Source organism: Haematobia irritans, chromosome 3 (genome assembly GCF_050003625.1).
Source record: "Haematobia irritans isolate KBUSLIRL chromosome 3, ASM5000362v1, whole genome shotgun sequence".
Taxonomy (NCBI): Eukaryota; Metazoa; Arthropoda; class Insecta; order Diptera; family Muscidae; genus Haematobia; species Haematobia irritans.
Window position 1 is genome coordinate 183,760,413 of NC_134399.1, and position 27,499 is coordinate 183,787,911.

General features: G+C 35.1%; 1 protein-coding gene across 1 annotated transcript; it reads left to right on the top strand.

Annotated features, from left to right (window-relative positions):
- Positions 1-1,337: 1,337 nt before the first annotated feature.
- On the top strand, positions 1,338-27,375 carry LOC142231324 (uncharacterized). The gene is made up of 3 exons (XM_075301937.1): positions 1,338-2,750; positions 24,894-24,906; positions 27,329-27,375. Exons 1-3 carry the CDS (start codon positions 1,338-1,340, stop codon positions 27,373-27,375), a joined length of 1,473 nt encoding a protein of 490 aa, XP_075158052.1.
- Positions 27,376-27,499: the final 124 nt, after the last annotated feature.

Genomic DNA, 27,499 nt, shown 5'->3' on the forward strand with positions numbered 1-27,499 from the left:
TTAAAATTTTGCACAAGAAGAACAATTAGTACTATAGTCAAGTGTGCCAAATTTTATTGAAATCGGTTCAGATTTAGATATAGCTCCCATATATATCTTTCGCCCGATATGGACTAATATGGTCCTAAAAGCTAAAGTTTTGACCCAATTTGGTTGAAATTTTGCACAGGGAGTAGATTTAGCATTCTAGCTATGCGTGCCAAATTTCATTGAAATCGGTTCAGATTTATATATAGCTCCCATATATAGCTTTCGCCCGATTTACACTCATATGACCACAGAGGCCAATTTTTTGCTCCGATTTAGTTGAAATTTTGCACAAGGAGTAGATTTAGCATTGTAGCTATGTGTGCCAAATTTGGTTGAAATCGGTTCAGATTTAGATATAGCTTCCATATATATCTTTCGCCCGATATGCACTTATATGGACCCAGAAGACAGAGTTTTATCCCGATTAGCTTGAAATTTTGCACAAGGAGCACAATTGGTAGTATAGTAATGTGTGCCAAATTTTATTGAAATCGGTTCAGATTTAGATATAGCTTCCATATATATTTTTCGCCCGATATGGACTTATATGGCCCAGAAGCCTGAGTTTTGGCCCAATTTGGTTGAAATTTTGCACAGGGAGTAGATTTAGCATTCTAGATATGCGTGCCAAATTTGGTTGAAATCGGTTAAGATTTAGATATAGCTCCCATATATATGTTTTTCTGATTTCGACAAAAATGGTCAAAATACCAACATTTTCCTTGTAAAATCGCCACTGCTTAGTCGAAAAGTTGTAAGACTCACTCTAATTTTCCTAAACTTGTAATACATATATATCGAGCGATAAATCATAAATAAACTTTTGCGAAGTTTCCTTAAAATTGCTTCAGATTTAAATGTTTCCCATATTTTTTTTACTAAAATTGTGTTCCACCCTAGTGCATTAGCCAACATAAATTTTGAGTCTATAGATTTTGTAAAAGTCTATCAAATTCTGTCCAAATCAAGTGATATTTAAATGTATGTATTTGGGGCGAACCTTTATATAGCACCCAACACATTTGACGGATGTGATATGGTATCGAAAATTTAGATCTACAAAGTGGTGCAGGGTATAATATAGTCGGCACCGCCCGACTTTAGACTTTCTTACTTGTTATTTCTACGGAAAATGTTGTCAAAATTTTATTTCTACAGAAAATGTTGTCAAAATTTTATTTCTATTGAAAATTTTGTGAAAAACTTTATTTCTATAGAAAATTTTGTCAAAATTTTACACACACAAAAACAAAAATATCCCGCCAAATATCGAGAGAACATTACACAGGTATACCTATAACTTTCACATGAAAATCTTAAAACTACTAATAGAGTATAAACACAAACAAATACACGAAAATCGACAAAACATTCAAACCGCGCGAACTCAACTGACACAGCTTTTATCACAACAAGATTTATCGTTGTACTTGGAGAGTGAAAACACTCTGTACAACAGCGTGACACACAAGAACAAAACAACACACATTAAAAAGCTAGATGTACTTAAACAACAACACAAAAAACAGCTTAACATTAGAACTCATAACGACTGGTTTGTGAATAAGACAGAGAAAGACATACCGAGAGAAGTGCAATGGATTCTCTCACTGGGTCCAAAACATGCTCTCCCGCATAACAATAAAAGTTTTCCACTATTACAAGATATCGCCGAAGGAGAAGATTGTGTACAGACAATTGAGAGCAGAGAGGAACAAGAGATGGCGAGAACAAAATTGACAACATTGATAAACGATCATTTACGAAGATCACAAATGAGCTTAAGAGATAAATACATATCAAGCACAGTGGTACAGACACGACAATATTTAAAGGAAAATGATGACATTCTAATTCTTAGTGCTGACAAAGGGGGAAAAACGGTTGCAATGAATAAAATTGACTATGATCTAAAGATGAAAGAAATATTACACGATATGTGTACGTACAAACGAATAAAAATTGATCCCACCTCTAGACTCCAAACGAAGAACAACAAATTAGTGGAAAAACTTTACAATCTCAATATTATTACCGAACAAGAGAAAAACAAGTTGACAAGCAGGACCGCAGTAGCTCCAAGGATTTACGGACTTCCAAAAATACATAAGGAGAGCACACCATTAAGACCTATTTGTTCTTCGATAGACTCGCCATCGTACAATTTATGTAAATACATAGTAGGTATATTAAGAAATATAACACTTGACTCTAAATATAATGTTAAGGACTCTGCGGATTTTAAGACAAGATTGGAAAATATGACGATTGAAGATGATGAAGTTTTAATATCCTTTGACGTGGTGTCATTATTTCCAAGCATTCCGGTAAAGCTAGCAATTCAGACGATTGAAAGAAAATGGACCATAATTGAGCAGTATACGAACATGACGAAGGATTTATTCATAGATTTAATTACATTTTGTATCAAGGACACCAGATATTTTAAATTTGAGGACAAGATTTATGAGCAATTAAAAGGTATGCCAATGGGTTCCCCTGCTTCACCAATTGTAGCAGACATTATTATGGAGGAACTTTTAGACGAAGTATTTAAAAATATTACTAAACCACCGATATTAACAAAATACGTAGATGACATCTTCGCAATCATAAAGGCATCAGAAGTCGACGAAACACTAAAGGCCTTAAACTCATTTAATAGACAAATTCAATTTACAAAGGAATTAGAACAGGACAATAAACTACCATATCTTGACGTAATAATACATAGACAAGGAAACCAACTGAGACTAAATTGGTACCAAAAACCAACGGCTTCTGGGAGACTGCTCAATTTTTACTCTAAGCACAGTAAACGTATAATAATCAATACAGCGACAAATTTCATACGAAGGATATTTAATATTAGTGATCCAGAATTTCATTCTGAAAATGAAAATAAAATTAAACAAATTCTCCAAGACAACAATTTCCCACAACGAACGATATATCAACTCTTATCGAAAGTAAAAGCCAACCTACACAACAACCGAGAATTGACCAAGAAAAAGGATTCAAAAATATACAAACCAGTGACATATATACCAAACTTCTCCGAGAGACTGTCCAAGTCTGACATATACAATAAAGAAAAATATCAACTCGCGTTAAAAACTACAAACACTGTCAACGGATTATTTAGTAAAACAAAAACAAAAATTAAGAATGAAGACCAACACAAAAGACATATATTGGTACGACAATGACAAAATTAAAAACAAGATTGTCTTCACATAAATCGGATATAAAAACAACAGACAAACCAATTGAACAAAAAACAGCACTTGCGGCCCACTGTACATTGACTGGTCACAAACCTAACTTTAATAACGTAGAAATCCTATACAAGGAAAACAACTACAGACGAAGATTTACTCTGGAAATGTTACACATAATTAACACTCCCACTAACGAGAGAATAAACTATAAAAAAGATATTGAGAACTGCGCGAGAATATATCGACATACGATACAAAAACACAGGAGAAAGTGATCACCAGTAGAAAACCAGACAGCGAAGTAACAAGACATCGGATAAAATGTAAATGACAATAGTTTAACTTTAATTTGTGAATTTTGTAATTAACTTTTGTTTAATTTTGTAATTTGTAGCCTTGAAAACGGTCTGACGAAGTCAACCGAAATATCGGAAAATAAAAAACTAGAAACCAACAATTTCGAGTTTAATTTATAGACCTATAGCCGAGATGGTTTTTAATTTTGTCATTGTTGTACCAATATATGTCTTTTGGCATAATATTTCTATAGAAAATTTTGTCAAAATTTTCTTATTATAAGAAAGATATTGAAAACTGCGCGAGAATATATCGGCATACGATACAAAAACACAAGAGAAAGTAATCACCAGTAGAAAAACAGGCAACGAAGTAACAAGACAGCGGAGAAAATGTTAAGTACAATAGATAGTTTCATTTTATTTTGTGAATTTTGTAATTAAATTTTGTACAATTTTGTAATTTGTAGCCTTGAAAACGGTTCTGACGAAGTCAACCGAAATATCGGAAAATAAAAAAACAAGAAACCAACAATTTCAAGTTTAATTTATAGACCTATAGCCGAGATTATGAGATAAAAAATCATAAGAAATAAAATATGGACAAAATTTTCAATAGAAATAATATTTTGACAAAATTTTCTTTAGAAATAAAATTTGGACAAAATTTTATATAGAAATAAAATTTTGTCCAAATTTTATTTCTAAAGAAAATTTTGTCAAAATATTCTACAGAAATAAAATATTGACAAAATGTTCTCTAGAAATAAAATTTTGACAACATTTTCTGTAGAAATAAAATTTTGACAACATTTTCTGTAGAAAAAAATTTTGACAAAATTTTCTATAGAAATAAAATTTTGACAACATTTTCTATAGAAATAACATTTTGACAATGTTTTCTATAAAAATAAAATTTTGGTAGATTATTTCTGGCTCGAGTGGCAACCATGATTATGAACCGATATGGACCAATTTTTGTGTGATTGGGGATCGGCTATATATAACTATAGACCAATATGGACCAATTTTGGCATGGATATTAGCGGCCTTATACTAACACCACGTTGCAAATTTCAACCGGATCGGATGAATTTTGCTCCTCCAAGAGGCTCCGGAGATCAAATCTGGGGAACGGTTTATATGGCGGCTATATATAATTATGGACCGATATGGACCAATTCCTGCGTGTTTGTTAGAGAATATATACCAACACCATGTACCAAATTTCAACCGGATTGGACGAAATTTGCTTCTCTTAGAGGCTCCGCAAGCCAAATCGGGGGATCGGTTTATATGGGGGCTATATATAATTATGAACCGATGTGGACCAATTTTTGCATGGTTGTTAGAGCCCATATACCAACACCATGTACCAAATTTTAACCGGATCGGATGAAATTTGCTTCTCTTAGAGCAATCGCAAGCCAAATTTGGGGGTCCGTTTATATGGGAACTATACGTAAAAGTGGACCGATATAGACCAATTTTTGCATGGTTGTTAGAGACCATATACTTATATCATGTACCAAATTTCAGCTGGATCGGATGAAATTTGCTTCTATTAGAGCAATCGCAAACCAAATTTGGGCGTCCGTTTATATGGGGGCTATACGTAAAAGTGGACCGATTTGCACGAATTTTTGCATGGTTGTTAGAGACCATATAGTGACACCATGTACCAAATTTTAACCGGATCGGATGAAATTTGCTTCTCTTAGAGCAATCGCAAGCCAAATTTGGGGGTCCGTTTATATGGGGGCTATACGTAAAAGTGGACCCATATGAGCCATTTGCAATACCATCCGACCTACATCAATAACAACTACTTGTGCCAAGTTTTAAGTCGATAGCTTGTTTCGTTCGGAAGTTAGCGTGATTTCAACCGACGGACGGACGGACGGACATGCTCAGATCGACTCAGAATTTCACCACGACCCAGAATATATATACTTTATGGGGTCTTAGAGCAATATTTCGATGTGTTACAAACGGAATGACAAAGTTAATATACCCCCATCCTATGGTGGAGGGTATAAAAACAAGAAACCAACAATTTCAAGTATAATTTACAGACCTATAGCCAAGATTATGAGATAAAAAATCATAAAAATTTTATTTCGATAGAAATGTTCGTCAAAATTTTATTTTTAAAGAAAATTTTGTCAACATTTTATTCCTAAAGAAAATTTTTTCAAAATTTTATTTCTATAGACAATTTTTTCAAAATTCTATTTCTATAGAAAATTTTGACCAAACTTTATTTCTAAAGAAAATTTTGTCAAAATTTTGTTTCTATAGAAAGTTTTGTCAAAATTTTATTTCTATAGAATATTTTGCCAATAACTTAATTCCTATAGAATATTTTGTCAAAATTCTATTTCGATAGAAAATTTTTTTAAAAATTTTATTTCTATAGAAAATATTGTCCAAATGTAATTTCTATAGAAAATTTTGGCCATATTTCATCTCTATGGAAAATTTTGTCTAATTTTTTCCATAGAAAAAATTTTCCAATTTTTTTTTATAGAAAATTTTGTTCAATTTGTTTTATGTAGAAAATTTTGTCCAATTTTTTTTTCTATAGCAAATTTTGTCCAAATTTTATTTGTATGGAAAATTTTGTCAAATGTTTATTTCTAAGAAAATTTTGTCCAAATTCTATTTCTATAGAATATTTTGTCAAATTGTAATTTCTATAGAAAATTTGTTAAAATTTTGTTTCTGTAGGAAATGTGGTCCAATTTTTTTCTACAGAAATTTTTTTTCCATTTTTGTATAGAAAATTTTGTTCAAATTTTATTAATATCGAAATTTTTTGTTTATAGAAAATATTCTTCAAACTTACTTACTGAAGAAAAATTTTTAACATTTATTTTAATAGAAAAATTTGTCCAAATTTTATTTCTATGGAAAATTTTGTACAAATATTTTTCTGTCCACATTGGTCCAGAATTATGTATAGCCCCTATATATACCCGTTCCTAGATTTGGCTTGCGGATCCTCTTGGAGGAGCAAATTTCATCCGATGCTCTTAAAATTTGTTAAGTAGCGTTAGTAGCTCTTTAACAACCGTGCAAGAATTGGTTTATAATTATAATATATAGCACCCATATAAACCGATCCCCAGTTTCGACTTCCAGAACCTCTTAGAGCTCACCGCGGGATGACATTTTTAATTTTTTCAATGGTTTTTACTTTTTTATTATACCCAACATCATAGAATGGTGACGGGGGTATAATAAGTTTGTCATTCCGTTTGTAACACATCGAAATATCGATTTCCGACTATATAAAGTATATATATTCTTGATCAGGGAGAAATTCTAAGACGATATAACGATGTCCGTCTGTCCGTCTGTCTGTCTGTCTGTTGTAATCATGCTACAGTCTTCAATAATGAAGCAATCGTGCTGAAATTTTGCACAAACTCGTCTTTTGTTTGCAGGCAGGTCAAGTTCGAAGATGGGCTATATCGGTACAGGTTTTGATATAGTCCCCATATAAACCGACCTCCCGATTTGGGGTCTTGGGCTTATAGAAATCGTAGTTTTAATCCAATTTACCTAAATTTTGAAATCTAGAGGTATTTTATGACCATAAAGAGGTGTTCCAAAAATGGTGAGTATCGGTCCATGTTTTGGTATAGCCCCCATATAGACCGATCTCCCGATTTTACTTCTTGGGCTTATAGAAACCGCAGTTTTTATTCAATTTACATGAAATTGGAAATCTAGAGGTAATGTAGGACCACAAATACGTGTGCCAAAAATTGTGAGTATCGGTCCATATTTTGGTATAGCCCCCATATAGACCGATCTCCCGATTTTACTTCTTGGGCTTATAGAAACCGCAGTTTTTATTCAATTTACCTGAAATTGGAAATCTAGAGGTATTGTAGGACCACAAATACGTGTGCCGAAAGTTGTGAGTATCGGTCCATGTTTTGGTATGGTCGCCATATAAAACGACCTCCCGATTTGGGTTCTTGGGCTTATAGAAACCGTAGTTTTTATTCAATTTGTCTGAAATTGGAAATCTAGAGGTATTTTAGGACCATAAAGAAGTGTGCCGAAAATGGTGAGTATAGGTCCATATTTTGGTATAGCCCCCATATAGACCGATTTCCCGATTTTACTTCTTGGGCTTCTAGAATCCGAAGTTTTTATCCTATTTGCCTGAAATTGGAAATCTAGAGGTATTTTCGGGTCATAAAGAGGTGTGCCGAAAACGGTGAGTATCGGTCCATATTTTAGTATAGCCCCCATAAGAACGATCTCCCGATTTAACTCCTTGGGTTTCTACAAACCGTAGTTTTTATTTGATTTGCCTGAAATTGTAAATATTCTGGTATTTTAGGCTCACAAAAACGTGTATCGGATTAAGTTTTTATCGGTCCATTTGGTAATGCCTCCATATAGACCGACTTCACTTCTTGAGGGTATAGAAGGTGCACTGATCATGAAAATTGCTTGGAACTCAATGTAAAATTTCCAGATTTTACTTCTCTGGTGAAAATCTACAGATTTAAGATTTCAAATCAAGACGTTATTTTATAATTTTCTTGCACACTTACAAGAGATGTTAATGATTCCTCTAAAACTCAAAAAAAAAATGGTTCTTATAAATCCAGAATCTGATATAGTCCTCATAGGTGAAATTTTTAAATTTATATTCGGGAAGTGTCCTCAAGCCCTCCTGAAATTTCAAAGGAAATCCTAATATTTGATTCATGGTGGTGGGTATTTAAGATTCGGCCCGGCCGAACTTACTGCTGTATATACTTGTTTATTTTCTATTTTTTTCTGGCATTCATTGTCCAAAATTTAAATTTTCACTTTAAAATAGAATATTTTATAAAACTTGTCCAGGAGAACTTCATCGGAAGTTGATACAACTTTGTGGAGGATGCCGAGAAAAGAAATGCTTACTTCGATTTTTTTTGCTTGCACATAATGTCCCTCATATGATCTAGAATATCCGATGGTTTTGTTACTAAGTATTGTATTAGAAATCCTTTAAAAGTTTTCCACACTTGCTCATGAAAATATATTCGTCCTTTTTCAATTTTTGATTTATTACAACCTAATGCAAATGTTCTTTCAAGTGCCTCACATCGATTTGGTTTGCCTTCGATTCCTAAACCACACGATTTAGTCTGCTAAAGAACATTTACACAAACCATGGCTCCTTTGTTAGCTGAACAACTTACTTTTTCGTTCGTTCCATACAAATCATTTCATTAATATCAGCCTTTTTAAATAAATCATTATACCATAAATTATCTCTATGGCTGCGTCTAAGACATGAGTAACAGAAACATGACGGGGAACATAGGTTGCTGGTTGCATAAATTATGATAAAAGTAAACAGCAGCGACAACCACAAAAACACATAAAACACCTGACAACGATGATTTCGTTTTTTGTTGTAGTTGTGGTGCTCGATGGATGGACGGACGGACAAAGAAAACCAGAAAGACAGTCAGACAATATTTTAGGACGAATACATTAGTCTGGCAACACGTGCTAAGAAATGGCAAAACCAGCGTTGGTTTAACCACAACAGCTATTGTGGTATAGTTCACCTCCCTGAGGTAGTTTTCTTTTTGAGAACGGTTTGGAAAAACTTGAAGGAAACTTTAGAGTTTTTTTATTATTTTGTTGAGGTTTAAGTTGTGAGTGTGACTTTGGTTTTAAGTGGCCCAGACATTGGCAAAAAAATATGATTTATAGACCCTAAACTTTTTGTTCTCTGGTACAATATGGGTCAAATGAAACAAATTGTGGCTTTATAAGAATTCCTATACATGTGGTTAAGCATAGAACTGAGTAGCTTAAGAGTTTCAGGTGAACAATAGCAACTATGGTTGATGATAAGTTTTTGTGGTTGCCTTTGGAACTCTTGACTAAAGATGGGAGTTCAATACCATATAAGTATTTGGATTGTGGTTATACACAAGCAAGAATAAATCTCACATGGAACGAGATGAACGGTAACACACATGAACAAAATCTTTTGAACATGAAGAATATTATCGAGAAAATGTCCTTAAAACAGTATTGAGGCTCTGGGCAAAAACTAATTTTGACTGGATGCTTCTTATTTGTATTTTGGGTTTTTGGACGTGCAGAAAAGGGTTGTTGGTGTGATATGCAATAAAGTAATGCGTAATTTTTTTATACCCTGCGCCACACTGTGGAACAGGGTATTATAAGTTAGTGCATATGTTTGTAACACCCAGAAGGAGACGAGATAGACACATGGTGTCTTTGGCAATAATGCTCAGGGTGGGCTCTTGAGTCGATATAGTGATGTCCGTCTCTCCGTCTGTCCGTGAACAGATTTTTGTAATCAAAGTCTAGGTCGCAGTTTTAGTCCAATCGACTTCAAATTTGGCACAAGTATGTGTTGCTCAGAATATAACCCTATTGATTTTGGAAGAAATCGGTTCAAATTTAGATATAGCTCTCATATATATATATTTCGCCCGATGTGGACTTATATGGCGCCAGAAGCCAGAGTTTTACCCTAATTTGCTTAAAATTTGCACAAGAAGAACAATTAGTACTATAGTCAAGTATGCCATATCTTTTTACTAACATTGTGTTCCACCCTAGTGCATTAGCCGACTTAAATTTTGAATCTATAGATTTTGTAGAAGTCTATCAAATTCTGTCCAAATGGAGTGATATTTAAATGTATTCATTTGGGACAAACCTTTATATATAGTCCCCAACACATTTGACGGATGTGATATGGAAAATTTAGATCTACAAAGTGGTGCACGGTATAATATAGTCGGCCCCGCCCGACTTTAGACTTTCCTTACTTGTTTTAAATATTATTGTCCCAAGCAGAAGATATCCGAAATAACATCAAATTTTAGAATCAGGTTAGTGTTGTTCGACTTGGCTATCAATTGTACGAATTATGACCTTCAGGTGGCCGACAAAGCCATCACATGCTGCACGAAAGTGACTCTGCGGTATTTTGGTCCATTCTTGCATAGTCCATTCTGGCATAACCTTAAAAGCACTTCCAAAAAATTTACTGCAAAGATGTTCTTTATTTTGACTACTCAGGAAGTTTTTTTGATTCAATTTTTTATAACTCGTCTTTTTCATATTTTTGAAGTGTAAGTGTAAATAAGTTTGTGCATTTGTATGTAACGCCAAGAAAGAAAAGTCTGAGACCCATCGTTTAGTATACCGATCGTCTTACAATTAAATTCTGAGTCGATTTAGCGATGTCTGTCTGTCTGTCTGTCCGTCTGTCTGTCTGTTGATGTATTTTTGTGTGCAAAGTACAGCTCGCAGTTTTAGTCCGATTGTCCTAAAATTTGGTATAGGGTCCTGTTTCGGCTCAAAGACGATCCCTATTGATTTTGGAAAAAATCGGTTCAGATTTAGATATAGCTGCCGTATATATTTTTCACCGATCTGGTCATAATTGGCGTGTATATCAACCGATCTTCCTCAAATTCCGTACATGCGAATATTTTATGAGTCTCGAAAAACTTGCAAAATATCAGCCAAATCGGTGCAGATTTAGATATAGTTCCCATATATAGCTTTCGCCCGATTTACACTCATTTGCCCACAGAGGCCAAGTTTTTGCTCCGATTTAGTTGAAATTTTGCACAGGGAGTAGAATTAGCATTGTAGCTATGCGTGCCAAATTTGGTTGACATCGATTCAGATTTAGATTTAGCTCCCATATATATGGTTTTCTGATTTCGACCAACATTTTCCTTGTAAAATCGCCACTGCTTAGTCTAAAAGTTGTAAAAATGACTCTAATTTTCCTAAACTTCTAATACATATATATCGAGCGATAAATCATAAATAAACTTTTGCGAAGTTTCCTTAAAACTGCTTCAGATTTACATGTTTCCCATATTTTTATACCCTGCTCCACACTGTGGAACAGGGTATTATAAGTTAGTGCATATGTTTGCAACACCCAGAAGGAGACGAGATAGACACATGGTGTCTTTGGCAAAAATGCTCAGGGTGGGTTCCTGAGTCGATATAGCGATGTCCGTCTGTCCGTCTGTCCGTCTGTCCGTCTGTCCGTCTGTCCGTGAACACATTTTTGTAATCAAAGTCTAGGTCGCAGTTTTAGTCCAATCGACTTCAAATTTGGCACAAGTATGTGTTTTGGCTCAGAATAGATCCCTATTGATTTTGGAAGAAATCGGTTCAGATTTAGATATAGCTCCCATATATATATTTCGCCCGATATGGACTTATATGGCCCCAGAAGCCAGATTTTTACCCTAATTTGCTTAAAATTTTGCACAAGAAGAACAATTAGTACTATAGTCAAGTGTGCCAAATTTTATTGAAATCGGTTCAGATTTAGATATAGCTCCCATATATATCTTTCGCCCGATATGGACTAATATGGTCCTAAAAGCTAAAGTTTTGACCCAATTTGGTTGAAATTTTGCACAGGGAGTAGATTTAGCATTCTAGCTATGCGTGCCAAATTTCATTGAAATCGGTTCAGATTTATATATAGCTCCCATATATAGCTTTCGCCCGATTTACACTCATATGACCACAGAGGCCAATTTTTTGCTCCGATTTAGTTGAAATTTTGCACAAGGAGTAGATTTAGCATTGTAGCTATGTGTGCCAAATTTGGTTGAAATCGGTTCAGATTTAGATATAGCTTCCATATATATCTTTCGCCCGATATGCACTTATATGGACCCAGAAGACAGAGTTTTATCCCGATTAGCTTGAAATTTTGCACAAGGAGCACAATTGGTAGTATAGTAATGTGTGCCAAATTTTATTGAAATCGGTTCAGATTTAGATATAGCTTCCATATATATTTTTCGCCCGATATGGACTTATATGGCCCAGAAGCCTGAGTTTTGGCCCAATTTGGTTGAAATTTTGCACAGGGAGTAGATTTAGCATTCTAGATATGCGTGCCAAATTTGGTTGAAATCGGTTAAGATTTAGATATAGCTCCCATATATATGTTTTTCTGATTTCGACAAAAATGGTCAAAATACCAACATTTTCCTTGTAAAATCGCCACTGCTTAGTCGAAAAGTTGTAAGACTCACTCTAATTTTCCTAAACTTGTAATACATATATATCGAGCGATAAATCATAAATAAACTTTTGCGAAGTTTCCTTAAAATTGCTTCAGATTTAAATGTTTCCCATATTTTTTTTACTAAAATTGTGTTCCACCCTAGTGCATTAGCCAACATAAATTTTGAGTCTATAGATTTTGTAAAAGTCTATCAAATTCTGTCCAAATCAAGTGATATTTAAATGTATGTATTTGGGGCGAACCTTTATATAGCACCCAACACATTTGACGGATGTGATATGGTATCGAAAATTTAGATCTACAAAGTGGTGCAGGGTATAATATAGTCGGCACCGCCCGACTTTAGACTTTCTTACTTGTTTTTACTAAAATTGTGTTCCACCCTAGTGCATTAGCCATCTTAAATTTTGAGTCATAGATTTTGTAGAAGTCTATCAAATTCTGTCCAGATCGAGTGATATTTAAATGTATTTATTTGGGACAAACCTTTATATATAGCCCTCAACACATTTGACGGATGTGATATGGTATCTAAAATTTAGATCTACAAAGTGGTGCAGGGTATAATATAGTCGGCCCCGCCCGACTTTAGACTTTCCTTACTTGTTTTTTACTAACATTGTGTTCCACCCTAGTGCATTAGCCGACTTAAATTTGGAGTCTATAGATTTTGTAGAAGTCTATCAAATTCTGTCCAGATCGAGTGATATTTAATGTATGTATTTGGGACAAACCTTTATATATATCCCCAACACATTTGACGGATGTGATATGGTATCGAAAATTTAGATCTACAAAGTGGTGCACGGTATAATATAGTCGGCCCGGCCGGACTTTAGACTTTCCTTACTTGTTTTAAATATTATTGTCCCAAGCAAAAGGTATCCGAAATAACATCAAATTTTAGAATCAGGTTAGTGTTGTTCGACTCGTACGAAAGTGTTGTTCGTTTGTACGAATTATGACCTTCAGGTGGCCAACAAAGCCATCACATGCTACACGAAAGTGACTCTGCGGTATTTTGGTCCATTCTAGGCGAAGCGCCGTCTTGCAATGATCGATATATTGGCAATTTTTAGTGCCAACTATAGTCCCAGGGGCAAAAGTTCAACGTCCCGGCAAAAAAAAAAAAAAAAAAAATTGGAAGTACTTCTATTTATTTTGACTACTCAGGAAGTTTTGTGATTCAATTTTTTATAACTCGTCTTTTTCATATTTTTAAAGGGTAATTTTAAATTTTTTTTTGTTTGAAATAGGTTAAAGATAGAGTAAGGATTAATAAAATTATTTTAACTTTGTCAAAAAAATGTTAAATTCATTGTAGAAAAATTTCGAATTTTTGGAAATATTTGAGGTGAAAAGTTTCGAACAAAAGTTAGAATGCATTAAAAATCATAAAAAATTATAAACAAATTATTTATATTGCAAAATATCACAAATTCGGATCACACCTTAAGAAGTGAAGCAAAATCAGTGAAACGGGTGTGGAAATGGTGGACATCCGTCCTATGACAAGCACATGTTAAAATCATCGCTTCTGCGTCAATTTTGCACCACTTTCTTATCCAAAAAGCACATTTTCACTACTTTCTTGGCGACGCTTTTTTGGTGGGGTATAAAGATCCCAGCAAAAAAAGAGCATCCGTAAAAGTACTTTAGATCCCCAATTTCTAATCCGGAAGTAGTGCAAACTTGGATCATCTCCAATTAATTTTACATGGGCTTGTCATACGACGGAAGTACTCCATTTGTAGATCCTTTGCATTGCTTTAGAAGTTATGCCTTTGAAGTTCATTTGGATGAAGAAATTTAAAAAATTAAAAACAAAAATTTTTTCTCCAATTCCACTTTTCATTTTTATCAATATTTTTTATTACACTTTTATTTTCTTGTTATCCAATTTTTACAATTGAAAAAACTTCTTCGCTTCCACCGGGGGTTGAATCTGTTTGTGATATGAATCTAATATGTTATGACATCACGGAGTGACATTCTAACTACTTCCCGAGATGTTCGTTATTATTATGAAGGAAAAACTAAAGAACGCTGGCTCAAATCTCACCAGCGACAATTTTTTATTAAATATTTTTCTATTATATATACCCCGCCTATAAACCGATCACTAGATTTGACCTACAGGGCCTCTTGGAGGAGAAAAATTCATCCCAGCAAAAAAAGAGCATCCAAAAAAGTACTTTAGATCCACAATTTCTAATCCGGATGTAGTGCAAACTTGGATCATCTCCAATTAATTTTACATGGGCTTTTCATACGACGGAAGTACTCCATTTGTAGATCCTTTGCATTGCTTTAGAAGTTATACCCTTGAAGTTCATTTGGATGAAGAAATTTAAAAAATTAAAAACAAAAATTTTCTCTCCAATTCCACTTTTCATTTTTATCAATATTTTTTATTACACTTTTATTTTCTTGTTATCCAATTTTTACAATTGAAAAAACTTCTTCGCTTCCACCGGGGGTTGAATCTGTTTGTGATATGACATTCTAACTACTTCCCGAGATGTTCGTTATTATTATGAAGGAAAAACTAAAGAACGCTGGCTCAAATCTCACCAGCGGCAATTTTTTATTAAATATTTTTCTATTATATATATATCCCGCCTATAAACCGATCACTAGATTTGACCTACAGGGCCTCTTGGAGGAGAAAAATTCATCCGATCCGGTTGAAATTTGGTACGTGATGTTAGTATACGGTCTCTAATAACCATGCAAAAATTGGTCCATATCGGTTCATAACTAAAGGGTGGTTAAAATTTCAAGGGCCAATGTTGATTTGGAATAAAACACAAACCATTTAGCAAATTATTGTAATTTTATTTTATTACGATATATTGGTATTATTCAATTATGTATGGAACAAACTATCGGCCAAATGGGCGCCGCGACCTCGGTGGCACACCTTCATCCGATGGTCCAAATTTTCGATGACGCTGAGGCATAATGGAGGTTCTATGCCGTTAATGTGCCGAATTATCTCATCCTTTAGCTCTTGAATTGTTGCTGGCTTATCGACATACACCTTTCCTTTCAAATAATCCCAAAGAAAAAAGTCCAACGGTGTCAAATCACATGATCTTGGCGGCCAATTGACATCGCCATTACGTGAGATAACACGGCCATTGAATTTGTTGCGCAAAAGAGCCATTGTTTCGTTAGCTTTGTGGCAAGTGGCACCGTCCTGCTGAAACCACATATCGTCCACATCCATATCTTCCAATTCGGGCCATAAAAAGTTCGTTATCATCTCACGATAGCGAACACCATTCACAGTAACTGCCTGACCGGCCTCATTTTGGAAAAAATACGGCTCGATGATGCCGCAGCCCATAAACCGCACCAAACAGTCACTCTTTGTGGGTGCATTGGTTTTTCGACAATCACTCTTGGAGTCTCATTCGCCCAAATGCGGCAATTCTGTTTATTGACGAATCCACTGAGGTGAAAATTTGCCTCATCACTGAAGACGATTTTCTTCGAAAATTGATCATCCACTGTTGCCATTTCTTGGAACCATTCTGCCCATTCAAGACGTCCATGATTCAAATTGAGGAAGTCTGAAATAGAGAAATGTCAAATAAAATTCGGAAAAAACTTGGCGTTTAGGTGTGGTTCACATTCAACATCGGCCCTTACAATAAACCGATCCATAGATTTGGTTTTGGAGCCTCTTGGAGGAGCAAATTTCATCCGATTCAGTTGAAATTTTGTATTTTGTGTAAGTATATGGACACTAACAACCATGCCAAAATTGGTCCATATCGGTCTATAATCATATATAGCCCCCATATAAATCGACCCCAGATTTGGTATTGGATCAAATTTCATCCCATTAAGTTGAAATGTTGGTACATTGTGCTGGTATAAGGTCGCTAACAGCCATGTCAAAATTGGTCCATATAGGTATATAGTTATATATTACCGCCAGATCGATCCCCAATTACACAAAAATTGGTCCATATCTGTTCATAATTGTACATAGTCCCCATATTTCACTTCTGCCTATCTAATTATCGCGCAAAAGTTCATAATGGTTTATAGACTCCCCCATACATACTGGTCAAGAACTGAATTATATAGGTATTTAATTTGCCTGTTTTGTCTAATATATACTTCTATGAACTTACAATTTAGAAGACGAAGTTAAGAAGTTTTAAGATACCTTGCCATCGGCAAGTATTACAACAACCTAAGTAATTCGATTGTGGGGGTTACAGTCTTTAGTAGAAGTTTCTAGCAATCCATGGTGGATGCTACATAAGATTCGACGAACTTACGGCCATATATTCCTTTTATTTTGTTATTTTCTCCATATATTTTTGTATAAATATATTTTTGCCATTAAAAAAAAAAATAAAAAAAAAAAAATAAAAGTTATCGTAATTTGCAAAACCTTCTCAAAAGACCCTCCATGGAAGTGAAAAAGTCAAAATGGCATAGGTTCAATTCCAAGCGGGATTTTTGTTGTAGTATTATTTTTTTTACTTTTTTATAGATTTTCTATTCCTTTGTGAAATTTAATTGTCCAAAACTGAAATTTTCACTTAAAACAGTATAATTCCATACTTTCTAAGACTTGTCCAAAAGGACTGTATCGGAAGTGAAAAAATCGATAGGGGATCCCGTGATGCGCTTTAAAAGAAATGCTTGTGGACTTGTCCGAAAAGACTGCATCGGAAGTGGAAAATATTGATATATACAGCACTAAGTTCGGCCGGGCCGAATATTAAATACCCACGACCATGAACCAAATATTAGGGTTTCCTTTGAAATTTCAGGAGGGCTTCCCGAAGATAAATTTTAAGATTTCACCTATGAGGACTATATCAGATTCTGGATTTATAAGAACCATTTTTGTTTGAGTTTTAGAGGAATCAATAACATCTCTTGTAAGTGTACAAGAAAATTATAAAATAACGTCTTGATTTGAAATCTTAAATCTGTAGAAGTAAAATCTGGAAATTTTACATTGAGTTTCAAGCAATTTTCATGATCTGTGCGCCTTCTGCACCCTCAAGAAGTGAAGTCGGTCTATATGGAGGCATTACCAAATGGACCGATAAAAACTTAATCCGATACACGTTTTTGTGAGCCTAAAATACCAGAATATTTACAATTTCAGGCAAATCAGATAAAAACTACGGTTTGTAGAAACCCAAGCAGTTAAACCGGGAGATCGTTCTTATGGGGGCTATACTAAAATATGGACCGATACTCACCGTTTTCGGCACACCTCTTTACGACCCGAAAATACCTCTAGATTTCCAATTTCAAGCAAATAGGATAAAAACTTCGGATTCTAGAAGCCCAAAAAGTAAAATCGGGAAATCGGTCTATATGGGGGCTATACCAAAATATGGACCGATACTCACAATTTTTGGCACACGTATTTGTGGTCCTATAATACCTCTAGATTTCCAATTTCAGGTAAATTAAATAAAAACTGCGGTTTCTATAAGCCCAAGAAGTAAAATCGGGAGATCGGTCTATATGGGGCTATACCAAAACATGAACTCACCATTTTTGGCACACCTCTTTATGGTCATAAAATACCTCTAGATTTCAAATTTCAGGCAAATTGGACAATAACTACGATTTCTATAAGCCCAAGATCCCAAATCGGGAGGTCGGTTTATATGGGGACTATATCAAAACCTGGACCCATATAGCCCATCTTCGAACTTAACCTGCCTGCAGACAAAAGACGAGGTTGTGCAAAATTTCAGCACGATTGCTTCATTATTGAAGACTTTAGCGTGATTACAACAGACAGGCAGACGGACAACGTTATATCGTCTTAGAATTTCTCCCTGATCAAGAATATATATACTTTATATAGTCGGAAATCGATATTTCGATGTGTTACAAACGGAATAACAAACTTATTATACCCCCGTCACCATTCTATGGTGGTGGGTATAAAAACGATGCATGACATAAAAACAAGTATATACGGCCGTAAGTTCGGCCAGGCCGAATCTTATGTACCCTCCACCTTGGATTGCGTCGAAACTTCTACGAAAGACTGTTATCCACAAATTTCAACTCACATGGTTGTTAAATATCATATACTACCACCACTTACCAAATTTCAACCAAATCGGATGAATTTTGCTTCTTCAAAAGGCACCGGAGGTCAAATCTGGGGATCGGTTTATATGGGAGCTATATATAATTATGAACTGATAGGAACCAATTCCTGCATGGTTGTTGGATACCATATACTAACATCACGTACCAAATTTCAACCGAATGGGAAGAATTTTGCTCTTCCAAGGTGCTCCGGAGGTCAAACCTGGGGATCGGTTTATATGGGGCCTATACATAATTATGGACCGATATCGACCAATTTTGCATGGGTGTTTGAGGCCATATATTTACATCACGTACCAAATTTCACATGAATCAGATGCATTTTGGTCTTCCAAGAGGTTCCGGACGTCAAATCTGGTGATCGGTTTATATGGGGGCTATATATAATTATGGACTGATATGGACCAACTTTTGCATGGTCATTAGAGACCATATACTAACATCATGTACCACATTTCAGCCGGATCGGATGAAATTTGTTTCTCTTAGAGGCTCTGCAAGCCAAATCGGGGGATCGGTTTATATGGGGGCTATATATAATTATGGACCGATGTGAACCAATTTTTGCATGGTTGTTAGAGAGCATATACTAACACCATGTACCAAATTTCAGCCGGATCGGATGAAATTTACTTCTCTTAGAGGCTCTGCAAGCCAAATCGGGGGATCGGTTTATATGGGGGCTATATGTAATTATGGACCGATGTGGACCAATTTTTGCATAGTTGTTAGAGACCATATACTAACACCATGTACCAAATTTTAGCCGGATCGGATGAAATTTGCTTCTCTTAGAGGCATCTCAAGTCAAATTTTGGGGTCCGTTTATATGGGGGCTATACGTAAATGTGGACCGATATGGCCCATTTGCAATACCATCCGACCTACATCAATAACAACTACTTGTGCCAAATTTAAAGTCGATAGCTTGTTTCGTTCGGAAGTTAGCGTGATTTCAACAGACGGACGGACGGACGGACATGCTCAGATCGACTCAGAATTTCACCACGACCCAGAATATATATACTTTATGGGGTCTTAGAGCAATATTTCGATGTGTTACAAACGGAATGACAAAGTTAATATACCCCCCATCCTATGGTGGAGGGTATAAAAACAATTTTTTTAGAAAAATATTTGATAAAAAATTGCCGCTGGTGAGATTTGAACCTGCGTTTCCTATATTTTCGTTCACACTAATAAAGAACATCTTAAGAAGCAATTATTTAGAATGTTATTCCTTGGTGTCGTATTACGATCATATCACGGACATTTGAATTGACCTTTCGACGCTTTATGTTCAATGGCGTTTGTGGCCGAGTGTGCTAAGGCATTCTGTTATGGTGCCTGCAAACCCAGGTTCAACCCCTGCTCGGAGTGAAAAAGTTTTACAAATTGTAAAAATTAGATAATAGGAAAATAATAGTGTTAATAAAACATATGGATGAAAAAAAAGTGAAATTGGTTGAAAATTTTTTTTTTGCTTTTTAAATTTCTTCATTCAAATTAACTTCCAGGGCACAACTTCTAAAGCAATGCAAAGGATCCGTCCTATGACAATCCCATGTAAAATTCATTGGAGATGATCCAAGTTTGCACTACTTCCGAATAACAGATTGGGGATCCAAACTAATTTTATTGGAAGCTCTTGTTTGCTGGGGTACATAGAAAAAAGGTCTTCTAGAAATAGTGGTATTTAACAATCCTCTTGTTAACATAGTTTTTGTAACAAGTATAAATTTTCTTAACCATTAAATGCACAAGGTCACCGATTCCTCCGAAAAATATATAATATGCAAAATGGTAAATAAAGAAATTTCAAGAAAAAAATTATATGTTTTTTTTTTTTTTTTTGAAAAAATAAGAATTTTTTTCTGGTTGTATCTTAAAAGACACGGTCCCCATTTAAGGGTTAATTTTAGTGTGTAAAATTTAAAATGGAAAAATAAAATAATAGCCATTTCTAAAAACTGGTTTAAAATGTCCCAAGGCATTTCTCGGCAAATGAGGAATTTGCAATAAAATAGTTGCTAGTATTATCCAAAACGTATTTACTTTGAGATCAAATACGAAAAAGTTACGATTTTTACACTTTTAAAACTTTCCTTTTCATACCCTTCACCACTACTGTGGTACAGGATATAATAAGTTTGTGCATTTGTTTGTAACGCCAAGAAGGAGTAATCACAGACCAACCTTTTAGTATACGGATCGGCTTAGAATTAAATTCTGAGTCGATTTAGCGATGTCCGTCTGTCTGTCTGTCTGTTGGTGTATTTTTGTGTGCAAAGTACAGCTCGCAGTTTTAGTCCGATTGTCCAAAAATTTGGTACAGGGTCCTGTTTCGGCTCAAAGGCGATCCCTATTGATTTTGGAAAAAATCGGTTCAGACTTAGATATAGCTGCCATATATATTTTTCACCGATCTGGTCACAATTGGCGTGTATATCAAACGATCTTCCTCAAATTCCGTACATCCAAATATTTTATGAGCCTCGAAAAACTTGCAAAATATCAGTCAAATCGGTTCAGATTTAGATATATGACCACAGAGGCCAATTTTTAACTCCGAAATTTTGCACAGGGAGTAGAATTAGCATTGTTGCTATGCGTGCCAAATTTGGTTTCAATCGGTTCAGATTTAGATATAGCTCCCATATATATGTTTTGCTGATTTCGAGAAAAATGGTCAAAATACCAACATTTTCCTTGTAAAATCGCCACTGCCTAGTCGAAAAGTTGTAAAAATGACTCTAATTTTCCTAAACTTCTAATACATATATATCGAGCGATAAATCATAAATAAACTTTTGCGAAGTTTCCTTAAAATTGCTTCAGATTTAAATGTTTCATATATTTATACCCACCACCATAGAATGGTGACGGGGTATAATAAGTTTGTCATTCCGTTTGTAACGCATCGAAATATCGATTTCCGACTATATAAAGTATATATATTCTTGATCAGGGAGAAATTCTAAGACGATATAAGCATGTCCGTCTGTCCGTCTGTCGGTCTGTCTGTCTGTCTGGCTGTCTGTTGTAATCACGCTACAGCATTCAATAATGGAGCTATCGTCCTGAAATTTGGCACAGAATCGTCTTTTGTCTGCGCGCAGGTCAAGTTCGAAGATGGGCTATATCGGGCCATGTTTTGGTATAGCCCCCATATAAACCGACCTCCCGATTTGGGGTCTAGAGGTATTTTGGGACCTTGAAGAGGTGTGCCAAAAATGGTGAGTGTCGGTCCATGGTTTGGTATAGCCCCCATATAAACCGACCTCCCGATTTGGGGTCTTTCGCTTATAGAAACCGTAGTTTTCATCCAATTTGCGCGAAATTGAAAATCTAGAGGTATTTTATGACCATAAAGAGGTGTGCCAAAAATGGTGAGTGTCGGTCCATGTTTTGGTATAGCCCCCATATAGACCGATCTCCCGATTTTACTTCTTGGGCTTATAGAAACCGCAGTTTTTATTCAATTTACCTGAAATTGGAAATCTAGAGGTATTGTAGGACCACAAATACGTGTGCCAAAAATTGAGAGTATCCGTCCATATTTTGGTATAGCCCCCATATAGAGCGATCTCCCGATTTGGGGTCTTGGGCTTATAGAAACCGTAGTTTTTATCCAATTTGTCTGAAATTGGAAATCTAGAGGTATTTTAGGACCATAAAGAGGTGTGCCGAGAATGGTGAGTATCGGTCCATATTTTGGTGTAGCCCCCAAATAGTATCAATTACTATTTATACCCTTCACCACTACTGTGGTACAGGGTATAATAAGTTTGTGCATTTGTATGTAACGCCAAGAAGGAAAAGTCTGAGACCCATCGTTTAGTATACCGATCGTCTTAGAATTAAATTCTGAGTCGATTTAGCGATGTCCGTCTGTCTGTCTGTCTGTCTGTCTGTCCGTCTGTCTGTCTGTTGATGTATTTTTGTGTGCAAAGTACAGCTCGCAGTTTTAGTCCGATTGTCCTAAAATTTGGTATAGGGTCCTGTTTCGGCTCAAAGACGATCCCTATTGATTTTGGAAAAAATCGGTTCAGATTTAGATATAGCTGCCATATATATTTTTCACCGATCTGGTCATAATTGGCGTGTATATCAACCGATCTTCCTCAAATTCCGTACATCCGAATATTTTATGAGTCTCGAAAAACTTGCAAAATATTATCCAAATCGGTTCAGAGTTAGATATAGCTCCCATATATAGCTTTCGCCCGATTTACACTCATTTTCCCACAGAGGCCAAGTTTTTGCTCCGATTTAGTTGAAATTTTGCACAGGGAGTAGAATTAGCATTGTAACTATGTATGCCAAATTTGGTTGAAATCGATTCAGATTTAGATATAGCTCCCATATATAGCTTTCGCCCGATTTGCACTCATATGACCACAGAGGCCAATTTTTGCTCCGATTTAGTTGAAGTTTTGCACAGGGAGTAGAATTAGCATTATACCTATGCGTGCCAAATTTGGTTGAAATCGGTTCAGATTTAGATATATCTCCCATATATAGCTTTCGCCCGATTTACACTCATATGATCGTAGAGGCCAATTTTTAACTCCGATTTAGTTGAAATTTTACACAGGGAGTAGAATTAGCATTTTAGCTATGCGTGCCAAATTTGGTTGAAATCGGTTCAGATTTAGATATAGCTCCCATATATAGCTTTCGCCCGATTTACACTCATATGACCACAGAGGCCAATTTTTTGCACCGATTTAGTTGAAATTTTGCACAGGGAGTAGAATTAGCATTGTAGCTATGCGTGCCAAATTTGGTTGAAATCGGTTCAGATTTAGATATATCTTTCATATATAGCTTTCGACCGATTTAGACTCATATGACCGTAGTGGCCAATTTTTAACCCCGATTTAGTTGAAATTTTGCACAGGGTGTAGAATTAGCATTGTAGCTATGCGTGCCAAATTTGGTTGAAATCGGTTCAGATTTAGATATAGCTCCCATATATATGTTTTTCTGATTTCGACAAAAATGGTCAAAATACCAACATTTTCCTTGAAAAATCGACACTGCTTAGTCGGAAATTTGTAAAAATGACTCTAATTTTCCTAAACTTCTAATACATATATATCGAGCGATAAATCATAAATAAACTTTTTCGAAGTTTCCTTAAAATTGCTTCAGATTTAAACGTTTCCCATATTTATTTTTTACTAACATTGTGTTCCACCCTAGTGCATTAGCCGACTTAAATTTTGAGTCTACAGATTTTGTAGAAGTCTATCAAATTCTTCCAGATCGAGTGATATTTAAATGTATGTATTTGGGACAAACCTTTATATATAGCCTCCAACACATTTGACGGATGTGATATGGTATCGAAAAGTTAGATCTACAAAGTGGTGCAGGGTATAATATAGTCGGCCCCGCCCGACTTTAGACTTTCCTTACTTGTTTTTTACTAATATTGTGTTCCACCCTAGTGCATTAGCCGACTTAAATTTTGAGTCTATAGATTTTGTAGAAGTCTATCAAATTCTGTCCAGATGGAGTGATATTTAAATGTATGTATTTCGGAAAAACCTTTATATATAGCCCCCCAACACATTTGACGGATGTGATATGGTATCGAAAATTTAGATCTACAAAGTGGTGCAGGGTATAATATAGTCGGCCCCGCCCGACTTTAGACTTTCCTTACTTGTTTTTAAATCCTAAATACTGAAATAGCATCACATTTGAATAACTTGTGCGCAATTAATGCTTCGGATGCTTAAAAAGATAACTCTGACTCATGTAAAATTCATTATTTCTGAGCCAATTTGGCATCACTTCCAGCTCCAAAAGGACATTTTCATATTTTTTTGGCAACGCTTTGTTTGGCGTGATGATTGCAATCTTCGGATGGTTGCATTACATATCAGTCACCCTGTGCAGAGTGCTAATTATATCAAAGACATTCCCATCCAACTTTAAGGAATTTATGAAGTGCTTTCGACTCTTGGAAGCCGTATGACGTTTAGTTTCCCATTCTATAGAAAACCCCTATCGTAATTTCTCCAATCTACATAAATTATACCAAAGACCTTTTTTTATGGTAGCACTCTCCACAAGAATTCATATGAATAGTAGGGAAAACTATTACTGTCATTCTTTATTTTGTTTTTTTTTTTTTTGCAGTCACTCTCGAAAGGTTAGAAAATTTAATAAAAATTTGTTTAGATTCCTCATAAATGTTTGAAATATTTAAGTTATGAGATTACTTGGCAAAAACAAAAAACCAGAGAGATGAACTGAAACAGTATGGATATTCTTTATTGTCCTTTTCATGTTTAGTCACAATGAAATTTGTTTTTCTTTAAAAATTTGAATCACAAAATTTGGCCGTTTTGTAAAACAGCTGCTCTTGGTGTTCTTTGGAATGTTATGGTGTCTTTATGGGTAAAACATTTGTGTCGACTAACCTTTGCTGGCCTAAACTCATAAATATATTTGTGCCTTCCTCTCCTGGTGGGCAGCATCAAATTTCACACTCAAGGAAATCCTCTTTGAAAGGACAGATATTTCCCTTGCCCTCATCACACTCAAAAACAAGACTGCAGAAGGAATGGGAAGGCAAAAGGCTAACACCACAACAGAAATTCTTACAGTCTTATATGAACACATAATTTAACACATTTTTAAGTCAGAATACCATAGAATGGTAGTAGATATACCAAAAAAATATCCAACCTGAAAAGACATAAAATGTATAAATTTTCTGGCCAGAGTTCTTTTATTTCTCCAACATCCCTTCCACCCTTGTTTCGTCATCTGATGTGTGTAACAGGAATATAACCTTTGGATACACTTAGAGGCATTCCAACATTTTGTTCTTCTTGTTTCGTGTCTTTTGGAATTCTCTTGCAGATGCTCCTAATGAGATATGAGGTGTCGGCTATGCTATATGGGGTCTATGCTTGGGTGAAAATATTAAACTTTTAAATTCACTTAGGGTCCCATTGAAGTTGAATATTTTCCTCTTGACAAAACACAATGTAACAAAGTCAAGAATTTATGAAATAAAAACAAGTTCTTTTTGTTGTCATATTAAACAATAAACTGAAGACCCAAATGAAGTTATGTTAAGAGAAAAATATTTTCATAATATTTTATGCAGAACCTAAAAGGAAGGAATAGGGGATAACAATTCTCCAAATATCAGAAAAACTTATTTTGTCTTTAGCTGCTTAAATAGGATTGCTCTATGAAAGGGACGTCAATTGGTAATCAGCCACATTAAACTTAAAATTCTGTAAAAATCTTAAAAAAATAAAATTTTTTAAAAATCAAGAATATACGGCCGTAAGTTCGGCCAGGCCGAATCTTAAATACCCACCACCATGAATCATATATAATAATTTACTTTTAAAAAATTATTCGTCGTTAATTGGAAATGTATAGAATTTCAGGATATTTCATATATGCAAAAGGGACGATAATTCGCATTCAAAATTTGATAAAAATGGTCAAAAATAAGAAAAAAATATATGCGCAATTTTTTTTCTTCACATCTTTTAACATGCATTCTGCGCCGAAAAGGACTTTAACCCTCCGATGAGTGAGAAGGTCCCTAGGGACCTTTTTGCCTTTTCAAACTGAAATTACTCCTACTTCGGCCACTACAACCCACCCCCAAAGTTACTCTGTATTCCAAGAGTATTTAGTTGCGCATCTTTTGGGAAAAAAAAAATCGATCGGATCATTACTTTAGGAGTTATTGAGGTTTTAGTGAGAATGGTACACGGACGGGTGAATAGGTCCGCATGGACCTTGATTTTACGATTTACAACGAAATGAAGCCTATAAAAAGGACCCAGCAAAAAAAGCGTCGCCAAAAAAGTAATGGAAATGATCTTTTTGGATCCGGAAGTGGTGCAAAATTGACGCAGAAGCGCAGAGAAGAATTTAACATGGGCTTGTCATAGGACGGAAGTCCTCCATTTCAACAGCCGTTGCACTGAATTTGCATCACATCTTTAGGTGTAATCCGAATTCAATATTTTGGATGTAAATCAAAAAATTCTGTGATATTTTTCAAATAAATAATTTTTATAATTTTTAATGGAAACGTTTGACCTCAAATATTTTCAAAAATTCAACATTTTTTCAGATTGGATTTAGGATTTTTTTTTTGACAAAATTTAAATGTTTTGTACCATTATATGAATTCTTACTCTGTTTTTAACCTATTTGAAACAAAAAAAGTTAAAATTATCCATTAAAAGTATGAAAAAAACAAGTTATAAAAAATTTAGTTAAAAAACTTCCTGTGTAGTTAAAATAAAGAACATCATTGGGAGTGCATCTTCTGGAAGTGCTTTTAAAGTTGTACCTATGGAAGAACTTCCAAATTTTTTTTGCTGGGGAGTGACAGACGGCGGTCATTCTTGTTACTGCTAACGAAACAATTGGCCATACCAAATATCGAAGAACGTGCCCTGAACAACCATATAACCTTACATCCAAGGATGCGCAATGCGATAGAAGCATTCGATGTCAGGGTAAGAAAAACATCTTCAATTTCAAGAATAGAATATATATTTATTTGTTTTTTATTTTTCTTTTCATTTCAGGTATTACCAAGACCGATGGAAAGCAATATACCGTCGTTTGCGGCTAGGTCAAGTAGACCGTCATGTAGGCTTTGCCGTTCTGAGCACGGGTGGCAGCGGAAAATGCGGGCATACTGTTTCGGCTGCGGCAACGCTGTTTGCGGAGAACATAGTACACTTTTACATCGCTGC